This window comes from Silurus meridionalis, chromosome 19, assembly GCF_014805685.1.
Source record: "Silurus meridionalis isolate SWU-2019-XX chromosome 19, ASM1480568v1, whole genome shotgun sequence".
In the NCBI taxonomy this organism is placed as follows: domain Eukaryota; kingdom Metazoa; phylum Chordata; class Actinopteri; order Siluriformes; family Siluridae; genus Silurus; species Silurus meridionalis.
The window spans coordinates 11,453,182-11,471,741 of record NC_060902.1 but is presented as its reverse complement, the minus strand read 5'-3'; the positions used below and the strand labels follow the sequence as shown (position 1 = coordinate 11,471,741).

The 18,560-nt window shown below is 34.3% G+C and overlaps 1 protein-coding gene across 1 annotated transcript; it reads right to left on the bottom strand.

Annotated features, from left to right (window-relative positions):
* Positions 1-2,548: 2,548 nt before the first annotated feature.
* Positions 2,549-11,524, bottom strand: optc (opticin). The gene is made up of 7 exons (XM_046875328.1): positions 11,275-11,524; positions 9,774-9,950; positions 8,647-8,815; positions 8,361-8,519; positions 7,409-7,611; positions 4,500-4,595; positions 2,549-3,189 (listed from the first exon to the last, which is right to left on the bottom strand). The coding sequence occupies exons 2-7, from the start codon at positions 9,948-9,950 to the stop codon at positions 3,019-3,021; spliced, it is 975 nt and encodes a 324-aa protein (XP_046731284.1). The 5' UTR covers positions 11,275-11,524; the 3' UTR covers positions 2,549-3,018.
* Between the last annotated feature and the right edge of the window lie 7,036 nt (positions 11,525-18,560).

Genomic DNA, 18,560 nt, shown 5'->3' with positions numbered 1-18,560 from the left:
GCACATTTTGAAATACATTTATTGTAATATTATTGTTAGTATTATGTGGAGAGTTCGCCATGCAAGTCTTTATTACTGTAGAGTCAATAACATATTAGAATAAGTGCCTTAACAAAAATGTGTGGTTTGTAGCTTCACTAGTGTTAAAGCTGCTGTTTTAAAAATTTTATCAACATCGCCTGACCAGTCAGAATTCTGTACTGGTTTTTTTCATGGACCCACACATTTACACCTTGGGCACTTGTTGTCAGACCATCTACCTGTATGTTTGCAGGAGGAAACCATTGAACTAAAAGAAAATTCATAGAATTCTATTCTTTTTGATCAGTGTAGGATATACTGTTTTGACTAGTTTGTCTTCTGTGCCGATTGCTTGACTCTTGCGTGTTTTTATACAATTCAATTCAATTCAATTCAATTCAATTCAGAGAAATACATTGTAAAAATATTCTACATAAAAAAATGTTCATTAGTTCATAAGTTCATTCCTAATCAGCAGCTTAGTGACAACAGTGGCAAAGAAAAATTCCATGAGAAAAAAGTCCTTGTGAGGAACCAGAATAAAAAGGGAACCCATCCTCATCTGGGTGATTCCGATTGTCTATTTATTATATTCCCATCATTGTTGAGATTAACAAATGTTAATACTATTAATGGTGATTATAGTCCTAAGCTATTGTAGCAAACTTTTTATATTTATATTGTTTATATTATACGAAATATCATATCCACATTCAATTTTATTCATTGTTGCACCATATTCATAGATATGCAATTTTACATTTTACCACCTACAGTAAACCTGTTCTACATTGCATATGTATTTGTAATGATTAACATGTAAATGGATGTTACTTATAATGCTTTTATGCTGCTAGTTGTGGTGATACTTTACCCATCGCATACAGTCAGTATACAGCTGTTTAGTGTATGTGCTATATGTGCTACACTGTTACACTTCTGTAAAACTGGCATGTGTGGAGGAAGACATATGGAGAAAAGTTGCATTTTAACTCAGCGAGTACTCTCTCTTTTTACTTTCAACACACTTTTAGCGATTATTCACTACTTCTTTTTGTTCTTCCTGCTTATAGCCAAATCTAAAAGCACAAAAGGACAGGGCAAAGAATAACAAGCCACAGGTGAGAATCATAACCTGTCAGTTTAACCGCTTCTTTTTCACCTAGAGCTGATGCTGAACCATGCCCTTGATGCTACAACTATTATACTGCTTGTGTTGTGTTGCCTTTCAGTATTTAGTTGTACAATGTCTTCTATAATTCACACTACTGTCTGGATATATTCTAGTATTGCATTATACTCTAGACCAGACACTTTATTTTGGAACACCCTGTGTCTTGAATCTTCATAGCTTGGATTCCATAAAATGTTGAAAACTTTGAGATTCCGGTCCATGGTCACATAATTGCATCATGCAATTGGTAGAGATTTGTCAGCTGAACATTAATGTTGTGAATCTCCTCTTCTAGGACACCCTGAGGGTTTGCTTTTGGATGTATAGCTGTTGGCTGGGGCGGACATTGACATACACTGAACTTGTTGTCTTAGTGGTTTGCAGTATGATACACTATCATGCTGGAAAAAGCCATTATAAGGATGGGTAAATTGTGGAATTGTGGCCATAAAAGCTGTACATGTTCAAAGACAATATTTAGATAAGGCTGAGGCTTTCAAATGATACTGATTTATTATTAAAGGTCCCAGTTTGGGGCAACATAAAATTCATTGCACCGGCAGGATGGTGACAAAAGATAGGTTTGAACCATGGATGCCTGCTGCTGACAACAAATTCTGACTCTGCCATATATTTATATAAATATATAAAGAGAGAGAGAAAGAGAGAGAGAGAGAGAGAGAGAGAGAGAGAGAGAGAGAGAGAGAGAGTATAGTGTCACAGCAGAACATGTCCACTAATGCCTCAAATTTCTGTTTTTGGTTTGACAAGTGTGGAAACTTATGTGATGAACCTTAAATACGTGCAAACAGCCCAAGCGGCATAATTCAATATTATAAATTCATTCTTACTGTTCATTTTGTGCTGTGATTCATTTAAAAATAGATTTTGTGAAATAAGATTTTATCCTATTTTATAAAAGAATAATCCTCTGTAATTTGTCAGAGGAATGTATATGCGGAGCATGAGACAAGTGCCTAAAGATGTAAATGCTTTACAAGTATCTTTAGGTTATGTGCATGTGTGAGTGTCATACTATAAATATTTGAGAGTTGCTAAGTAACCCCTTGCAACCACCTGCGCTACATGAGCAAATCAATTTAAAAATAGATGTAACCTGTAACTTGGTCCTCATTTTTTAATATATATGATTCAAGGGTACATAGTCTAGATAAAGTTAAGAGAACTGTGAATTTGGTTGTATGCTTATCTGAAAAATATATGTGTGAGATATGTGTACTCAGTAAAATGAAGTGATGTATAACGTGATCCATGTGTGGAGACTCAGCAAAGGGTGCTTGCTCATCAGGAATAGCATTGAAAAAAGAAGCTGAATGCCACCATGTGGTCATTAGTAGGTTAGGTCCTTAAGTAAGAAACTAATACTTTATTAACACACATCCAACATTCTAAAAACATTTAATTGTTAGACATTAAAACAAAATAAGACAAAAAACATTGATTTCAGATACAAAATATTTTCAAAATTAGTATAGTGTTCAGCAGCAATTCAAATAATTCACGCGTAATATGTGACAGAAAAAGACATACAGAAATTGGAGATAGGGAATCTATGTAAAGATATCACAATGATTACTAAAATATATTTTAGTTTATTCTAATAAATGAGAAAAAGGGGAATATGTAAATAGGCTATTAACAGTATTGTCTATTCATCCTTTGTCTATTTTAAGTGGTCAATTGACTAAAATGTCAATTAAGGCCAAGACTTACATGTGCCATATTATCTAATACGGTGACTCTCATAATACCTGAATCCACTGAAGCAGAAGCAGTTGAGTAGCCATATGCCCTTCTAACACTCAGTGTGCTTTTCCCACAGGCACTCTTGGCAGGCAGACATAAGCCTGAGCATACTGGTTCACGTCCACCGGGTTACCATCCAATCGAATGTCTTCCAGAGCCTTGCGTATAAAGCTTCGGTCGTGACTGTTGCAGAATGTGTCCTCATTCAAGCTCTGGATGTTGTTGTTCTGAACAGGATATTAGAGGAAGGTCACTGATTAGGCCTAACATGTAACAGGATATTCACATGTTGATTTGAGATGTGGATTTGATAAGTCTCTTAGCCTTTATTTCCTCAAGAAAAAGTTATTTTTTGTAAGTAATAGACAGAATTTGGCTTGTTAAGCTTGTTTAATTAACAAATCACAATTGTGAAGGCACTTGGCTGAGGGGAAAACAAAGAGCAGCAAAAATTGCTGCACTCACTCAGCTAGATGTGCATACGCACATGTGCATAGAGGCACTAAAAATGTTCGAATAACATGATGTTAGGACTAAAATTATACATATTAAAATGATAAATGTTGCAAAGGAAAGAACTGTGCTTGTCCAACTCACCCATTAGGAGTTAAATTCTCAAAGCTGTTTTATTGTGTTCTTTTGTTATTATTCTTGGCATTTTCATTATATAATTATATATATATTTTTATATATTATATAAAACTTCTTTGAAACAAATGTGACAAAAGTCTTGACTTGACTTGACTTGACTTGATGTGACAGACCGATGCTGCAGATAGATTAGATAGATTCAAGAGTTTATAGTATCATTCAATGCATAATTAGCAAGCTGGACACTGGCTGTAGACTGTCTGTAGACTGTCATGTCATATCGAATCTCACAATGTTTCAGTTCAATTTCACCAAATTTTATTAAAATGTAAGTATATTTAAGTTCTAAATATGTGTTTTATTAATAAAATGTATATGCTGACCTGTTAAATGAAATATAGATCTATAGACCTTCTCAGACCTTCTCAGTACATTTTAAAATAGGCTTTTTGGCTTCACTGGATAGTCAATGGTAATTGATTTTAACATTCCAAAGTCGATGGGGTTGAAGTGTCACCTTTAGATTGGTGTCTAATGTTGCATGATGCATTTATTTGTCCATCTATTTGACAGCCATTCGAAGTTTTATAATATAGACCTCACTTTAGCTTGTAGTATGTAATGCATGGTTGTAAATTATCTGAGAATTTAGTTGGTGCTCTCAAAGATGGTAAGTCAATATGTACTCTCATACTCATATGAGACGTATTCATTTAAAATGTATCAATGATGGTCAATTTGCTTCACCTTGGACTGGTGTAACTAAGTACTATTGAATGATTTGGCATGGTTTTTGCGGATGGCGAAGCAGTGACGAGGTCAGACTCAGTGTGAATTTCAAGGCAACCTGGATTCCTTACATTCACTTGTGATATTTAAACTATTAGATTTGACTTGTTTTGCCTATATGGCTATTATCTATAAAATGCAAGAAAATGAGCAGAACCTGCAGGTGAAGCACTCGAAGACTCTCAGGAAGTGGAACAGGAATGTAATCCAGTCGGTTGTCTGACAGGTACAGGAACTGCAAATCTTTCATTTCCTGTTGAGAAAAAAAATTTGACAGGGTAATCTTGACTTCATGGTGGCAAAATTTGTCACAAAACAGAAATGGTTTGACAGGTTAAAACATTTGCTGAGGATCTTTTTAAACTCATGTTCAAAGCTCAGATATCATCATTCATCATTGATCCTTCCTCTAAGGACATTCAATTTAAATGTTATATTCACATAAACAAGAACTTGACTGGTTTAATGGTTAAATCTTTGCTGAGCCCAACAGTGCTAACTTGGCAACTAAATCCACTACACTAACATGTACATTGTGCTGTATTTAATCTGCCTCAATTAATATTTCACCTACTCTTGAATTTATTGCCATCTAGACCACCATCCAAGCCTGACGTTAGCTCAACTATATTATGCCTCTTTTTTATGGTTAGGTTTCTTCCTTGCATTTGCAGGTGGACAGCTTCACTTTCCTAAATGTCTTCATAAGTATATTTTGTGTTGATTATTTAAGTATGTAAGGTAGCACAGAAAGGACTTAGTACCTGATTTTATTTGTGCAGTATGCATAATCATAACGACTGCACTCTCACTTCAGTACCGAACTAAACATTTTGAGTATAATTTAATTATACTGTTTTTTGTGTTGTTTTGTTTGTGTTAAGTCCTTATTTTTTTTCGTTTTTGTTCCTATTAGAGAATAATAAAAAAATTATAATAATGCATTTTACTCCAAGAAGACTGGAAGCCATGTGCAGTTCAAAAGAAATTCAAGATAACAATTTCCTGCTGAATGTACTTGACATACTGTACATATACAGCAGCAGGGTCTAAGACAGTGGATACAGAGAAATATCCCTGCTATTAACATTTCACAGCTTAGCAAGTAGGTCAATAGCTAACTGATTGAGGAAGACTGGTAAGCCAGATCTCCATGTTACAGTATCAAACATTTTTTATTAAGGTGTGCTTAGAATTTCAGATGCTACAGCCCATAGGTAATGCTGGGAATTATGTGTAATGGCAATATTACCTAGGTACAAACATGATGTAAATGTCTGAATTAACTTGGGGTAGCTTATTTAGCTAATGGGGTAGCTACGTAGCTAATGTTTAACATTCACTTTAGGATAGCTATCCCACAAATATTATTTAGTTGGTTTTGTGTAACTTAGAAAAAATATAATACTTTTACTAGACAGCAAAACTAGTCTAATTATTTGTACCCAAGTGAATTATTACTACAGTACCTTTACTCAATGCAGTATGTTTTCTTTTAAGTTGACTTTGACTTTAACTACCTCTCACTACACTGCTGCCCATAACACCAGCCTGAACTAAACAAACAAAGCCTGAAGGTCTTAAAACCACTTTTTAAAGTTCAGTAACCTACCCACTGAGCTATCACTTCCCCCATTGTGGTTGGAATGTCCCACTTGCAACAAAAGGTTAAACACTATACACTCTGGTAAAAAGTAACACAGCATCCAGATCACAATTTAGCAATTGTTCATAACACACTGTTGCATTTTTGCATTCTGCATTCTGAATTGGGATTGCATTATTTGTCTCTCCAAATGATGCTTATTTATCTTAATGTTTTATATGCTGCACGCTAATATTCTGCTTTGTTAAATGCATTAAAATATGTGTGTAATTTGCACAGCCAGCCTGCTCACCATTGCACATTATGCCATCTAATTTATCCTAATACTGCTTCTGTTGTTGAGAGTAATTAGCATACTGCTCTGTGTATGCATCATACTGTGCTGCAATTTAATGTATTACACTGTTTTCACACTTGTATTTGTATTTTCAAACACATTATGGTTTTACAATATTTAATCACACTGGCCCTTATTTATTAAAGTTGTGTATGGTATGTTTTGAGTTGCATTTAAATAATCAACAATAATATAATTATTGAATGTAAACCAGGAAGCGTATTATAAGAACTACTAATAAATCAAGCAAATACAGTGGATAATCACAATTTGTGCACACAAGAACCTCAAACCAAAACATGTGCTTTAGTAGTAAATGGGAATCAGAATGATCTGTACTAATCTCTTGTGGTAGATGTCCTGCTGTAAAGGGGAGATTTGTCCTTGTGTTATTTATTCTATGCAAATAAAAAAACATAAATAATACAGTACTGTTTACTGTGTGTGGGAACTTGAGTTCATGCCTCTAAAGCTAATCTAAAGATTAATTTACACTTAAATCAGGACATGTTTTGAGGGTGTATGAAAACAGAAATCTGTTGGTGAAGATTGGGAAAAAAACTGTCCAGGTACTTCCACTTTAAGTTTTAACATATAGTACATTCTGAGTTGCTTTTCTGCTCACTGTCGCTGTTTACTGGGTGTTTTTTTTCTTTTTTGCACCATTCAGTTGAAACTTCTGTGGAGGCTGTTTAGTAATTGCAATCTAAAGTATTTAAACCAGCCTGTCTTATACCAACAATGAAAGCAAAGTCAAAGTCAATGTAATCACATTTTTTGCATTTAAACATGTGAAATGAAAACAATAACTGGAAGCTCTTGACTTGGGTCTGTATGTCTCTGCATGCATTGCTCAACTACAACAAGACTGAATACAGTATGTGCATGACTCTGCAGGTATACAGGGCCTTTTCATGTTAATCAATATAAAAGCATAGTGGCTAAAAGAGGATGAAAATTAATTTTGACTTGTGAGAAAATCCCATAAAAATCTGCAAATAAGACTTTTTTTTTAATGAAAACATTTTTATTTAAATGACTTAATCTAATCTCTTCCTCTTGTGATCTGAATACTTTTGTGTCCCTATATGGTCTGTTACACTTTAAAGCATTCAATACTTGCCTTAAAGGCTTCTCTGTGCATGCCAGCCCTCGTCAGGCGGTTATTGCGAACATCGATGTACTTCATAGTGGCTGGAAGCTCAGGCAGAGACGGGATCCTGTTGTCAGCTAAAAATAGGTCCTGAAGCTGTGGTAGAGGGCGGAAGGTATCCTCATCCAACTCAGAGATCTGATTCCCTGTTAAGTCAATTCGTTTCAACTGGTCTTAAAACAGAGAAAAAAAAGGAAATTATTGCTCCTTGGTGGCTCGTAGTTGCAATACACTGTGAAATAATAGTACTAATGTATTTAACAAAAAATTACATGTACTATATAACTATATTTGATTTCTTTTTTATGTTTCTTTTACTAGTTCAAGGGTCATGGTTAAAGCAGGATCAAATGCCTGAAACCGTTTTCTCATTCATTACGTCCTTGTCATACAGAAGTGTTACATGTCACATTCATGTTCAGAATTCAAGGCCCATTTTATGGCTATTTTTGTGGCCACATTCTTGACAAATTCTTTTCTCGTTCTTGTATTAATTTATTCTTGTGAGTTTCAAAAAAACTGGTTGAATGCAAATATGGTCAAGATATATTTAGAGTAATTTTTGATGTACAATTACTTATGAAGTATTTCCACTTATTTTCATATTGGCAAATGTTTAATAAATACTCTTTATTTACTTTGTCGATTAGAGTGCTCAGGCATGTAAAATCACAATTAGGTATTTGTATTAAGCTCAGAGAACAGCACATCCATTGCTAATCAACAAATGCTCCTTTAATAAAAATTGCTCAGTACTCTGTACAGGGAATATTAATGCATTTTCAAATTTCTGTATATAAAATACCTACTTTAGACTGCTGTGCATACAATTGTGTACTTTCTAAGAGATAATGTCATTTATCACAATTGCGTAATAAATAGATTTCGCTGCATAGAAAAGTATTCATTATCACCATCGTACTCAAGTTAAGAAAGTCCTTTGCTTTGACCACAGAGATCTTGTTAAACCGAGCATAGAAGTGTGTTGTGTCTTTGGGCAGAGGGGGAATCTCGATCAAATCAGCATCGTCACAATATACACTGCCACTGAGGCATACACACAGCAGGCACGTAGGCATCCCTGCAGAGAAAAATAACATTGTAATAACCTTATTAATCACTAGAGGGTGTAAGATTCACAATAACAGTGTGGTGTTTGTTCAGGCCTGTTGATGCATGTGATGGCTGATGTCATATGTTCCACTCACCCAGGCCAGTGTCAGGCCCAAAAAGTCCAGGGCCCTGGAAGTCCAAAGTAGGTTGGACTGTGGGTTTGGTAGTCTGGGGTAAGAGTGTCACTTCCTCTGTTTTGTCTTCGGGAATAACTGCAGGAGTCTGAGTAATGGCCAAAGAAGGAGCCATGGTCCCAACCTCAATCTGTAAGAAGATAAATATGTTTTTGTTTTCAGTCATAAAGCCCAAAATAATTGCTAATGTTCAGTGTTAAGCAGTGGATGACTCACTGACCTAGGTCATGTCCTTTATATAAGTGCAATTATTTTCGCAAGAATTTAATATGCTTTATCAGTTATTTAAGAATATAAACATGTATTATTTTAATGAGTATTATTATTTAAAATATATACAATCATCTGAAAAAGAAAGTACACCCTCTTTGAATTCTATGGTTTTATGAACCAGGACATAGTAGAAATCCTCTGGTCCTTAACAAGTTTTAGAATTAGGTAAATACTGTACAACCTCAGATAAACAACACATAGCTCATTTCACAGTGTCATTATTATTATTTCTTTACGAAAATCAAGATAAGCTGAAGATACCATGTGTGTGTGTGTGTGTGTGTGTATGGCTTTATCAGTCTCTCATTGTTGTGGAGAAATTTTGGTTCACTATTCTTTACAATGTGGTTCACTCTCCATTACAACTACTGGAAAGATTTGCAATTTTAAATTGTTTAAAAATGGCCTTATAACCCTTCCAAGAATGATGGGCAGCAACAATAGCTTTTCTAAGATATTGCTGTTGTGTTTCCAGGGGCAGCTTGGTGTAACTGCGATTTTAAAACATCCCATTTTACATTTAGCCCCCATCTGCTATTATAATAACCTCCACTATTTGAGAAGATCTTCCACTACATGTTGGAGCGTGGGCATGGACAATTGTGCCTATCTTGCGTTGTTTAAAGTCAGGTACTGATGGAGGGTGAAGAGGCCTGGTGTGCATTTAGTGTTCCCTTTTATCCCAAAGTTGTACAATAGGGTTGAGTTCAGAGCTCGATGGCAGGCCACACAAGATCTTTCACTCCAACCCATGTTATTGAAATCTTCACGAAGTGTGGGTCTTATTAGTTTAAGACGCTGTTGTACACACTAACCGAAAACCCGGCATTCGCAATTTCCTCATCCAAGTCATCATATTCATATGATTCTCCATAGCTGTTTAAGTCCCACGTATCTGAATCCACATCGTAATTCACCAAATCAGTATCAACTGGAGGAGCTGCCCAACAGGAACCAAGCAAGGCCACAGCAATCACTACATACAGTGCCATCTGTAGGAGAGATGCAGAATAACCTCGAAATTACATCTAGTGCCTGAATCTCCAACAAGGTCATACATTACATGTCATTTACAAAAAGTATAGTTGAATAGAATACGTTGTATGTAAAATAGGTATTAATTAAAACTATCAAGTCTCATCATTTCTGGAGAATTATTGTTCACACTATTGTTTTCTCATCTTTTTTAATTTTTTTATTGTCACACATCTGAAAAGTGCTATCTGTGGTAACTAGTAAAAAACAAGAAAAACAAGATTTCTTTTACATTCCTACATTTAACAAAACTGCTGTTTTTGTTGTTGTTGATGTATATAAAGTTCAAATAATCTCAAATAGATTTACTTATATGTAAATAAAACCATGAAGTGTTTTCTGTAAAATTTTCACCATTTCCTATAATACTGTTGTCTACTAAGAATAGTTCCTATGATTATTTGTGAATATGTTCACTATTGCATTTGCTAAATTCTTTATGCCAAATAACTGTAAAGCTAATGAGTCTTTGCAGCAACATCTTACAATGTTCTAGTAATTTACTTGACTTATTTTGTTTAAAAAAAAAAATAGAGTAACATTTAAAATTAAAAAGAAGGTTAAAGATTACCTCAATTTATGTGAAACTGGATAAAACCCAAACACATATTAAACTTGCTGGTTACAATATGTATGTAACTTTTGTGTTCTCTGCCTATTACTTTCATCTATCCTCACACAAGACACACATATGACTGAGTGTTAAAAACTGTACTGAAGGCTTATTAACAGGCCTTATTTACAACTTGAGAGTTAAAAGTATCTGTAAAGAATGCAAAATCTGACACAGCTAGGTCTGCATATAGAAGACTGTAGAGTGGGATTTTGTATTGTTTGTTCAAGATTGCTATACAATGAAGGAATCTTTCTGGAGTCTACTTACCACTTTAAGTATACAAGAACATTGTGTATTTTTTATAAATATGCCTTTAAATTTAATTTCATCAGATAAGAAATTATAGCTCTGGAGTAAGTGCTACAACTTTGCAGACACTAAAAATAAAAAAACCAAAAAAAGGCAACAAGTTTGGTATGACAAGATTTCAACAAAATGCAATAAATTCCATAAATGTAATGCTTTTCTTAAAACAGAAAAAGCTCATCTTTGACAAATAATTTGATGGAGCTTAAGGTTATATGTAAATGCATCCAGGATATTCAGCCCACCTTTGTTCCATAAAACATTATGTTTAAAATTCAAAACCCCACTAGTTTTTAGCTTGAAGCTTCACCTAAGATCCAGACAAACCCAGACAAAGAATGACTAAACATATGACATACCTTTTGTGCATAGAGTTGGTGTGTATAAGCTGCTATAACGCAAGTTGTTCTCTGAGCACTGTTGGTCAGCAGAACGTCTCAGACTTGGACGAAGGGCTACCAGAGCCAAATAGACAAAGTTGATGGGTCAAGAGGGGGACAGACCAGGTTCCTTTAAGTGTTTGCTCAGCTGTCACTAATTCTACAGCCTTTTCCATAATTTGTCATTTACTTCCAACCTGTCTGTTTTTCTGTTGGGATTTGTGCTTTGGGTTGGACCTGTTTTAAAAAAAGATTTTTAGGAAAAAAAAAAAAAAAAAAGATAACTGTTTTCCTAGTGGGTGGAGTTTCTTTGTGGATAATCACCTGCTTTCTTTTTGGCACATTTCCAAGTGGGAATGTTGAAACTACCATTTCTAAGCACTGATTAAAAATGTTGAAAATCTTAATCTTAAAAAAAAACACACACGAACCAAAATTTTTGGGTAATGCTTTACTTAGTTTTGAAATGACTAATCTTCACTTTGTGCTGGTTTAAAATGAATAGATTGGTATATTTGTTAGCTGAAAAAATAAAAGCTTATTTTGGTTAAACTGACCCCCAGTAACTTAACAAATATTTCACTGCTAGGATTTTACTGGCATCCCAAATTCCTGTATGAGACACAGGTCAGGTTAGAAAAAGAGACCACTCATATACAGTACATACACACATAAACACATACAAAGTGAGTCAGACAGAGCTCTTTCTTTCTTTCTCTCTCTCTCTCTCTCTCTCTCTCTCTCTCTCTCTCTCTCACTCTCTCTCTCTCTCTTTTCAACTTCCTCCTCCTTTTCTTTCCCCTCCAGCTGTCCTCATTAATCTGTGTGTTTAGGACATCACACATTCCATGGCAAAATGTTTTGTACAGATGAATGTAGAGTCTAATGTTACAAGAAAAGAAACAGATGGGAAGCTTCATTTCTGTTTCTTTACAATGTATTTTTTGGCTTTTAATCCTCTTTAATACAAATTAGTGACATACATCACGTTATATAATAACATGTATAATGAAAACTATGCTGTAAAATCTGCTCACTTATTTCTGCTACTGCTGTCTGTAGTCAAACTACTGGGGCAAAAAATGTCTTACAGTACTACAGTATTTGCTTAATTAAATCTATATTTTATGCATTTTATACATTCCTTTGAACAATTTTATTTATTAACAAGAGCCTAGTTTTACAGTTGCCATGTATAAGGGATGTTTTGCCATGAGTTTTATAAAATTACAGTGGTCAAAGACCAGCTCTAAGATTGCAATATTGTCTTATCTTTCTGTTTCAAGATTAGAAACATACAGAAGTGCTTTGAAGTCTCAATATATATATATATATATATATATATATATATATATATATATATATATATATATATATATATATATATATACAGTACAGACCAAAGTTTGGACACCTTCTCATTCAAAGAGTTTTCTTTATTTTCATGACTATGAAAATTGTAGAGTCACACTGAAGGCATCAAAACTATGAATTAACACATGTGGAATTATATACATAACAAAAAAGTTAACTGAAAATATGTCATATTGTAGGTTCTTTAAAGTAGGCATCAAGAGAATGCCAAGAGTGTGCAAAGCAGTAATCTAAGCAAAAGGTGGCTACTTTGAAGAACCTACAATATGACATATTCAGTTGTTTCACACTTTTTTGTTATGTATATAATTCCACATGTGTTAATTCATAGTTTTGATGCCTTCAGTGTGACTCTACAATTTTCATAGTCATGAAAATAAAGAAAACTCTTTGAATGAGAAGGTGTGTCCAAACTTTTGGTCTGTACTGTATATATATACTGTATATGTACATACTCATATTAGTTCTCATACTAAAATCTTAACTCAATCGAGGAGGTATAGTATGTACAGAATGAAAAAAACACACACTGAAGAGTTATGTCTTAAGATGCCTTTTGAAGTCAGCCAGTAACTCAACTGCTGTTACATCTAAGGGAAGTTCATTCCACCACTTAGGTGCGAGAACAGAAAGCCTTGATGCATGCTTTCCTTGTAAAATGAAAGATGATGGGACCATTTAAGAAGTGTTAGATGATTAAAAGGGACAAATACTTCTGGTGTTTTGAAAAAGAAACTGGCATGAGTGTCAACTTAGCAACGTTAGAGGGACACTTGTCCATCATTACCTGAAGATTTTATGGTTAGATGTGAGCATTGTCCATGGAGATTTTGACATGAATCTGCTGGGATGAACAGCAGTTCAGTGTTGCTCTGACTTAGTTTCAGCTGTTGATCTGCTATCCATTATAGCATGTCTGCCAGAGAACTAAGCCTTTTGCATTGCAGTGAATAAAAACCCCTGTGATGATCCATGCATGATCCATGATCCCATCAATGGTATTGATAACTGTTGTTCCAGGTAGGAGGCAAAACTTTGCCATAGGCCAGTTTTAGACTGAAGTCAATCACCAGTCTTTACACTAATTGAGCCTTTCGTCTGTTCAGAGTGAAATAAAGGAAGAAAAACCTTCCTGGAAAGCTTCCCAAAAGGAGAATGCAAGAGTTGAAGTTAGTGGGTTGCTGACTGGATGCACTTACTCCAGTAATTAATAACAATATGTTTTGCTCACATTGATTGGGTGGTCTCCCACCAAAGGTACTATGTTTTTGTTTAACACATTATGGCATCAATTTAAAAACACCTGTTTTTGGAAACCCCAGTGTTTACTGGAGTATATATCTATGCAAACAAAATCATGAAAACCATGACGCTATCAAAACAAGTCTAACAAATTTCTTACAAAGTATTAATCAGGGTTTGATCCATCAGTGTTGTCTGGTGCACCGGTGACTTTATGATTAAACGATGGGAAGAATATGGCACAACCACAGCTCTGCATCCACCTAAATTTTGTGGCTGTGTAAGGAGGTCATTGAACAATGTTCCCATATTTGGGTTATTGGGAGTGCTGCTGTATCTAAGGGCCAGTGCTTTTTTGTCCTTTGTACTGTGGGAAAATCCAAACAGCTTAGCTAAGATCTTAAAAGAAATCTGGTTCTTGGGAAATTTGGAACTTGCTTCTTGATGATTAAAAGTACCAGATAATCAGTATAAACAATTGTATGCAAGTTTAGAAGTTGTGGGGCCACACAGACACTGCAACTTAAAGCCAATTACAATAGAGTTAGTGAAGGAGGATAGAAGGACATGTAGCTTCGTCCAAACAATATAGAGAGCCACTTCACAAGAAAGAAGCACAACTCCACAACCAGAATACAATTTAAAGCTTGGCTGCAACTGGTTCTTCTAAGAATGTTCTACCAGAGTGGTTTAAAGAGAACAACCTAAAATTTGTACAGTGGATATTACAATGGCCTGACCTGAATTATAGAAATCTGTGAAGTGAACTAAAAAAAATGTGTCTGAATATGAAAGCTATTAAATCTGACTAAGCTCTGCCAGCATTCTAAAAAAACATTTTATTAGTTAAAGAAAAGAAAAACTGATATAGTAAATTCAAATTACATTTTTTGCTAAAAAAAATGTGTAGATGTCTTTCCCTTGTAAACATTTGGCCTTTATTAATTTAATATTATTATATATAATTTATGTTGGCTACATGTAAGATAGAGTCATACATTTTCCAGAAAAACATCTGTACAAGCAAGATGCTCCTGAGGCTGTAGGGTAAGTAACAGATGTATTGCTGAGGGTGTTGCTATGTGAACGTAAGGGTGTACACTCACCTTTGATATGAGCGTGTAATGTCAGTGGTCTGTGGTATTAGAGGCAATTTTGAACATCCTGTTTCTACTGTCTCCGAAGCACTTTGCTAGCAGAGCTGATGAAGATATTTCAAAACAACATTATAAAAAAAAAAAACTGCATGGGTTGCTCTGAAACTGCAGCCACAAATATGTAGAGTGCAGGTGTGTGGGTGGGTGCGTGTGGGTATGAGTGACAAAGAAGGACAAACCAGAATGCAAAAGAGAATTAAGAGGAAAAGCGTTGTGAGGCATTGGTACATCATTTTGGTTAATGTATCATTTCCCTTTACCTTACGAGACCAACACAATATGCATTTTTATTTCTACTTAGAATGTGTAAGTAATAGCCTCCAGATATCTGTGGAAACTTTATAAATGTCTTTAAACTTGAACAAACAAAAAAATTGCAAGGAGAAAAAAGTTTAATGAGGTTAATTTTACACTTTAAACTGGATTATTTTAAGTATAATGAGTGCATTTCTTGGGGTCTGAGTTTTACAGCTGTGAGGCCACAGTAATATATGCCATATGGCCAAGCATGCAAAAAACCCCTTCTAATCTAGGCTGTTTTTAAAACAATAAATAACTGAAGAGACCAAGCTCTTCTCTCATTATTCTCTACACATTCATGGTTATATGTTAACTATGGTTAGAACTATTAGTTGAATAAGCAGTCACCTAAGATACCTGAGAATCTATAAGGCCCCAAAAGAATGCAGAAAATCATACCCCCATTAAACAACAGTAAAAACTAGTAAAGGATTGAGGAAGACATGAACACATTTGCTAATAATGGTTACAATGGTTGAAATATAGTTCATTTTCAAGCTGTATTGCCAGCATATGGTTAACTTTGCACTGAAATCTGAAAGGAAAATAAAGGAGAATGGTGGTGCAATGCTTGCTTTCTTGCCAAATGCATTCCTCTATGAAGATTCAAGCTTGACACTGAGCAAATGTCTGTGTGATAGAAATGCAAAACCATTCGATTCAATAAAATGCATAGCGGTTAATTATTCATTATTTACAAGAATTTAATAAGCAACATTTATTTGTTGAAAAAAAAATGCAAACACTATCTGAAATCACCATCATTTAAATAATATTGTTAACTTTATTTTAACTAGCAAATTGAACCTTGAGTGATTTTATGGCACACAGTGGTACCAGCACAAATTATCAGAATGGCATTATGCATGTCTTAAACATTACTCATACTAATTCCAGGAAGGGTAAATGTTCAAGCACACGCTTATCTATTTGCCAAAAGCGTTAACTGTAATCCCATTTGAAACTATAAACTGAATTTCATGCTAAAGTACATGCTCATAGTGTTGTATCTATATGATTCTAAGAGATTGCAATGCGAATGAGTCATAGAACATCGTGGAATGCATGTAGAATGTTGCAAAATTACTCTCGAAAATAAATGTTTTCTCTACTTTGTTTTGCCAGTGATCTGGGTGAATTAATGTGCATTTATTTATTTAAAAATTTTTACATTTTAACTTTTCCTTTACCAGTCTTAGTTTTGGCACTGCTTTATTTTTTAGTTTGTTTGGTTTGAATAAAGTATGCCCTGCTCTGGTTGGCAATCTGTTTTTACAGCTGCTTAATGTTCTATTCACAGAGTGGCCCATAAAACACTTTCACTTTTATCCTGAGTCTCTCTACAACACACAACTTGTTACAAATAATAGTCTGTTCCCTAAGAGGTGGTTTGATTTTTCTAAATTAATGCTGATTGGAACATTTTCTAAAAGTTTTTGAAGATCCCCACAAGAATTAGAAGTGCTCCCCAAAAAGACCAACTAAAAACTACTCGGAACTGTAATGTAGAAGTGTAAAGCGAGGCCCTTTAAACACACTCTTCTCCAAGTAAAGTTTATACATGATAGAAAATAAAGCTATAAGATAAGGTTTGTGGTTTGGTTTGGTTTGATGTGAAGTGGTGTTTTGTTACCATAGAAATACAGTTGTTATTTTCTAAAAGCAGTACATTCCTTTCTTATTCCTTCTAGTCCACAATGTTGTACAATGCTAAAAATGTCTTTTAATCAGACAATGACATATTATGGATATTATCCATTGAATGTTGTGACATGTCTGTAGAAAAGGTTCGAAAATTTAATTGTAAATGTACAGGAATGGTATTATCTAATACAATGCTGCAATTCAGCTTATTTTAGCAGACAAAGACAAAAAAGACAAAGTCTTTTACAGTAACACACACATGACATGGGTGTGGTCTTTTCCCCTTGCAGCAGCAATAGAATAATGATTCTCTTGTATAAAAAATCATTCCAATCATGAGTCAATCATTCCAAATGCTTTGTGTGATATTTGTGTGTGGGTGTTGCTTACAGGAAGTCCTGCTGGTGTCTGACCCTTGTTATGAGCTTTTCCACTGTTATTCATTTTCCTTATTCAATATTGTTTTTGCTTATGTAATAATCCTTATTTTTTCTATTACTTCACTTTCAAGAAACAAGCTCCAATATTTGCATAGCTACATAAAACCACGAGTTCATGTTAGTGAAAAGCTTGTATGGCCTTATTTCAGGGGTTTTCCAAACTAGGGTCATTGCTCTATGTCCCTAGAAAACTCCCCCTCTAAGAAATATTTACAAATTTATATTACAAATAAGAAATATTAAAAATAGATTTAGTTTGTTTTGTTTGTTTAAATTAAACAAACTATTATTTAATATTTATTAATAATAATAATTATTAAATTAATTATGGGAGTCTTTTCCACATACTCAACATTTATGATGAAAGTATACATGCTATTTTAGACTTCTTACTCTCCTGATGTGCAAGAATTCAGAAATTGGGGTTGCTTCACCACAAAAATGGGGATTTTCTTCCCCATGAATTGCCCATGCTTTATTGCATGCCCAGCTTTACAATGACTCTCACTCTCCTAATAAAGCTGATTTTCAATGATGATTTGCCCAGATTACTTCTGATTAGAGCTCATAAGCATAAGGGTTTGCCCTTCCTAAAAACTATTCATGCTCAAATCTCTCGCTTGCTTCAGTATGCAATTTGAATATATCTCATCTGGATACCTGATCCATTCACCTTAGAATTGATGAAGAATCTTGTGTTAGAGTTAGTCATGCCAGGACTTTTATTCACAATATCATCATACTCAACCCTTCATACATTATCGATAAATGAATGTATATACCATTATTTGGGATCTAGTAATTAAAGTCAGTGATAGCTTTCATTCATCTGATCAGGTCCCTTTGGCCCTCTTTCCTGGTTTCCATATTCTGAAAATATAAGAACGCTCATTTTTTTTTCTTAATGGTCATATAATAGATAGTATATAGTATATTTAATATAGATTTGCTTTATAAATGCCTCTTCCCTGAAGCCAGCTATGCACAATGATATTGCTGAAAAAAATGAAACTTTCTGAATAAATATCTTTACATTTAATTAATATCTTGATCTTTATCTAGATATTTCCTGTTTAATAGCCTTATAGTATGCATTTCAACAAAGTGA

Excerpts from the sequence above, each read along its gene's own strand:
- optc (XM_046875328.1), bottom strand. The coding sequence starts at position 9,950 with ATGGCACTGTATGTAGTGATTGCTGTGGCCTTGCTTGGTTCCTGTTGG. Across the intron at positions 8,520-8,646 it reads TGGGCCTGACACTGGCCTGG|GGATGCCTACGTGCCTGCTG; the intron begins GTGAGTGGAACA and ends TTTTCTCTGCAG. Across the intron at positions 4,596-7,408 it reads TGCACAGAGAAGCCTTTAAG|GAAATGAAAGATTTGCAGTT; the intron begins GCAAGTATTGAA and ends TTTTCTCAACAG.